A 2,831-nucleotide genomic window follows, 5' to 3' on the forward strand; every position below is an offset into this window, starting at 1 on the left:
ATACCTCTGTAATTTGATCACTCACTCTTATCCCCTTTGCCTTTGTACAATGGCACTATGCAAGCATTCCGCCAATCCTCAGGCACCTCACCATGAATCATACATACATTGAATATACTTACCAACCAGTCAACAATACAGTCTACCCCTTTTTTAATGAATTCCACTGCAATACCATCCAAACCTGCTGCCTTGCCGATTTCATCTTCCGCAAAGCTTTTACTACCCCTTCTCTATTTACCAAATCATTTTCCCTAAACCTCTCACTTTGCACACCACCTCGACCAAAACACCCTATATCTGCCACTCTATCATCAAACACATTCAACAAACCTTCAAAATACTCACTCCATCTCCTTCTCACATCACCACTACTTGTTATCACCTCCCCATTAGTCCCCTTCACTGAAGTTCCCATTTGCTCCCTTGTCTTACGCGCTTTATTTACCTCCTTCCAGAACATCTTTTTCTTCTCCCTAAAATTTAATGATACTCTCACCCCAACTCTCATTTGCCCTCTTTTTCACCTCTTGCACCTTTCTCTTGACCTCCTGTCTCTTTCTTGTATACATCTCCCACTCATTTGCAAAAATAGTCCAAATGCCTCTCTCTTCTCTTTCACTAATAATCTTACTTCTTCATCACACCACTCACTACCTTTTCTAATCAACCCACCTCCCACGCTTCTCATGCCACAAGCATCTTTTTCGCAAGCCATCACTGCTTCCCTAAATACATCCCATTCTTCCCCCTCTCCCCTTATCTCCTTTGTTCTCACCTTTTTCCATTCTGTACTCAGTCTCTCTTAGTACTTCCTCACAAAAGTCTCTTTCCCAAGCTCACTTGTTAGAAGCAGTGAAAAGTTTTTATCGAGGATGTAAGGCATGTGTACGTGTAGGAAGAGAGGAAAGTGATTGGTTCTCAGTGAATGTACGTTTGCGGCAGGGGTGTGTGATGTCTCCAGGGTTGTTTAATTTGTATATGGATGGGGTTGTTAGGGAAGTGAATTCAAGAGTTTTGGAAAGAGGGGCAAGTATGCAGTCTGTTGTGGATGAAAGAGTTTGGGAAGTGAGTCAGTTGTTGTTCGCTGATGATATAGTGCTGGTGGCTGATTCTTGTGAGAAACTGCAGAAGCTGGTGACTGAGTTTGGTAAAGTGTATGATAGAAGAAAGTTAAGAGTAAATATGAATAAGAGCAAGGTTATTAGGCACAGTAGGGTTGAGGGTCAAGTGAACTGGGAGGTAAGTTTGAATGGAGAAAAAAGTGTTTGTAGCAGGCCAAACATTAGGGTGGAACTATCATCAACCGGGTGAGCCCGGACTTCAAGGAAGGAGAGGTAACGCCGTCGGACACGAACGCCGCTAGCAAGGACACGTGGCGCTACTACCACCGAAGGTGGGGCTCTAAGACTCGCCGATGCCGACCACCCTGCACGCATCCGGGAAACGCCTCGGCTGGCCGTCGCTAGTGGCAACTGCGGCCGGCAATAAACATCGCCTCCTCTATAGCTTGTATTGTCATTCGGGGAGCCATTTTCTCGTAGACACGGGAGCGGAGTTCAGTGTTTTCTCCTCCTCGGGCACCGACACTCGTCCCGGAAAGAAGGGGCCTCCCCTAACCGATGCCAACGGTAGCAACGGAAGAACATACAGGGTCCACACGATCACGCGTAACTTCAACATCTGTCGTTTCAAGTGGACTTTTACCAACGCCGACGTCTCACAACCCATGCCGGGCGCCGACTTCCTAAGGGCGCACTCCCTACTAGTCGACGTAAAAGGACGTCTCCTTGATATTGAGACATTCGATTCGGTCACCTTGCGCCACGCGGTATTGATTGCGCCCAACCTCGACTTGGTGACCTCGATAACGAGTGCGCCAGGATCTTGGTGGGTTTCCGACATCATATTATTCTAGTTCACAACGGCCAGCCTCAAGCATGGGGTGAAGCACCATATCCCCACCACCAGGCCGCCACTCCATGCACGCAAACGAAAGCTGTCGTCCGACAAGCTCCAACTAGCCAAAGACGAGTTCCGCAAAATGGAGGAAATGAGCTTGGTGTACCGCTCAGATAACTGATGGGCGTCCCCGCTTCACATAGTCTCCAAAACTTCTGGGGGTTGGAAACCCTGTGGGGACTACCACCGTCTCGACGAGGTCACAACAGCCGATTGGTACCCTGTCACTCGCATCCAGCTCCTCACGGCAAACCTGAACGGTGCCAAGGGATTCTCCAAGGTGGACCTGTTACGCGGCTACCATCAGCTGCCGGTCCACTCAGACGACATCCCCAAGACGGTCATCATCATCCCGTTCAGCCCCTTGAATGCCTTTCGGCCTAAAGAACACTGCCCAAGCTTTCCAACGGCTAATGGACAGAGTGGGCCGCTCTTGGCAGGAATGCCGTGCACACGTCCGGCAGTTCAACCAGAGGCTCTATGAGCATGGCCTGACCATCAATCAACCTTGCCAAGTGTCAGTGTGGCCTCACCTCCATCAACTTCCTCGGCCACCACATCAACCAGCACGGAGCGATCCCGATCCAGACCAAGGTCGAGGCCATTTGCAAGTTTGCTAAACCCGCTACGGTAAAGAGCAGCTACCAGGATCATGCTACCGCTGTTCAAGGTCCTGGACAATAAGCCAAAAGAACATGTTTAGGACGACGCGGCCACGGCCGCGTTCGACAACGCCAAGGAGGCGCTGGCAAAAACAACGATGCTGGTACATCCACGGGCCAACGCACCAACAGCTCTCACAGTCGACGCATCTGCCACAGCCGTGGGCGTAGTGCTGGAACAACTGATCAATGTGTTGCTGGCAGTCC

At 49.9% G+C, this 2,831-nt stretch overlaps 1 protein-coding gene across 1 annotated transcript; it reads left to right on the forward strand.

Annotated features, from left to right (window-relative positions):
• Positions 1-1,417: 1,417 nt before the first annotated feature.
• LOC139753908 (uncharacterized) lies at positions 1,418-2,446 on the forward strand. The gene is made up of 2 exons (XM_071670866.1): positions 1,418-1,874; positions 2,106-2,446. The coding sequence occupies exons 1-2, from the start codon at positions 1,418-1,420 to the stop codon at positions 2,444-2,446; spliced, it is 798 nt and encodes a 265-aa protein (XP_071526967.1).
• The last annotated feature ends 385 nt before the right edge of the window (positions 2,447-2,831 follow it).

This window comes from Panulirus ornatus, chromosome 16 (assembly GCF_036320965.1).
Source record: "Panulirus ornatus isolate Po-2019 chromosome 16, ASM3632096v1, whole genome shotgun sequence".
NCBI classification, from domain to species: domain Eukaryota; kingdom Metazoa; phylum Arthropoda; class Malacostraca; order Decapoda; family Palinuridae; genus Panulirus; species Panulirus ornatus.

Bases quoted from the DNA above. Each gene is read 5' to 3' on its own strand.
- LOC139753908 (XM_071670866.1), top strand. From the start codon at position 1,418: ATGCCGACCACCCTGCACGCATCCGGGAAACGCCTCGGCTGGCCGTCG. The intron at 1,875-2,105 runs GTGCGCCAGGAT...CGCTTCACATAG, and splicing joins CTTGGTGACCTCGATAACGA to TCTCCAAAACTTCTGGGGGT.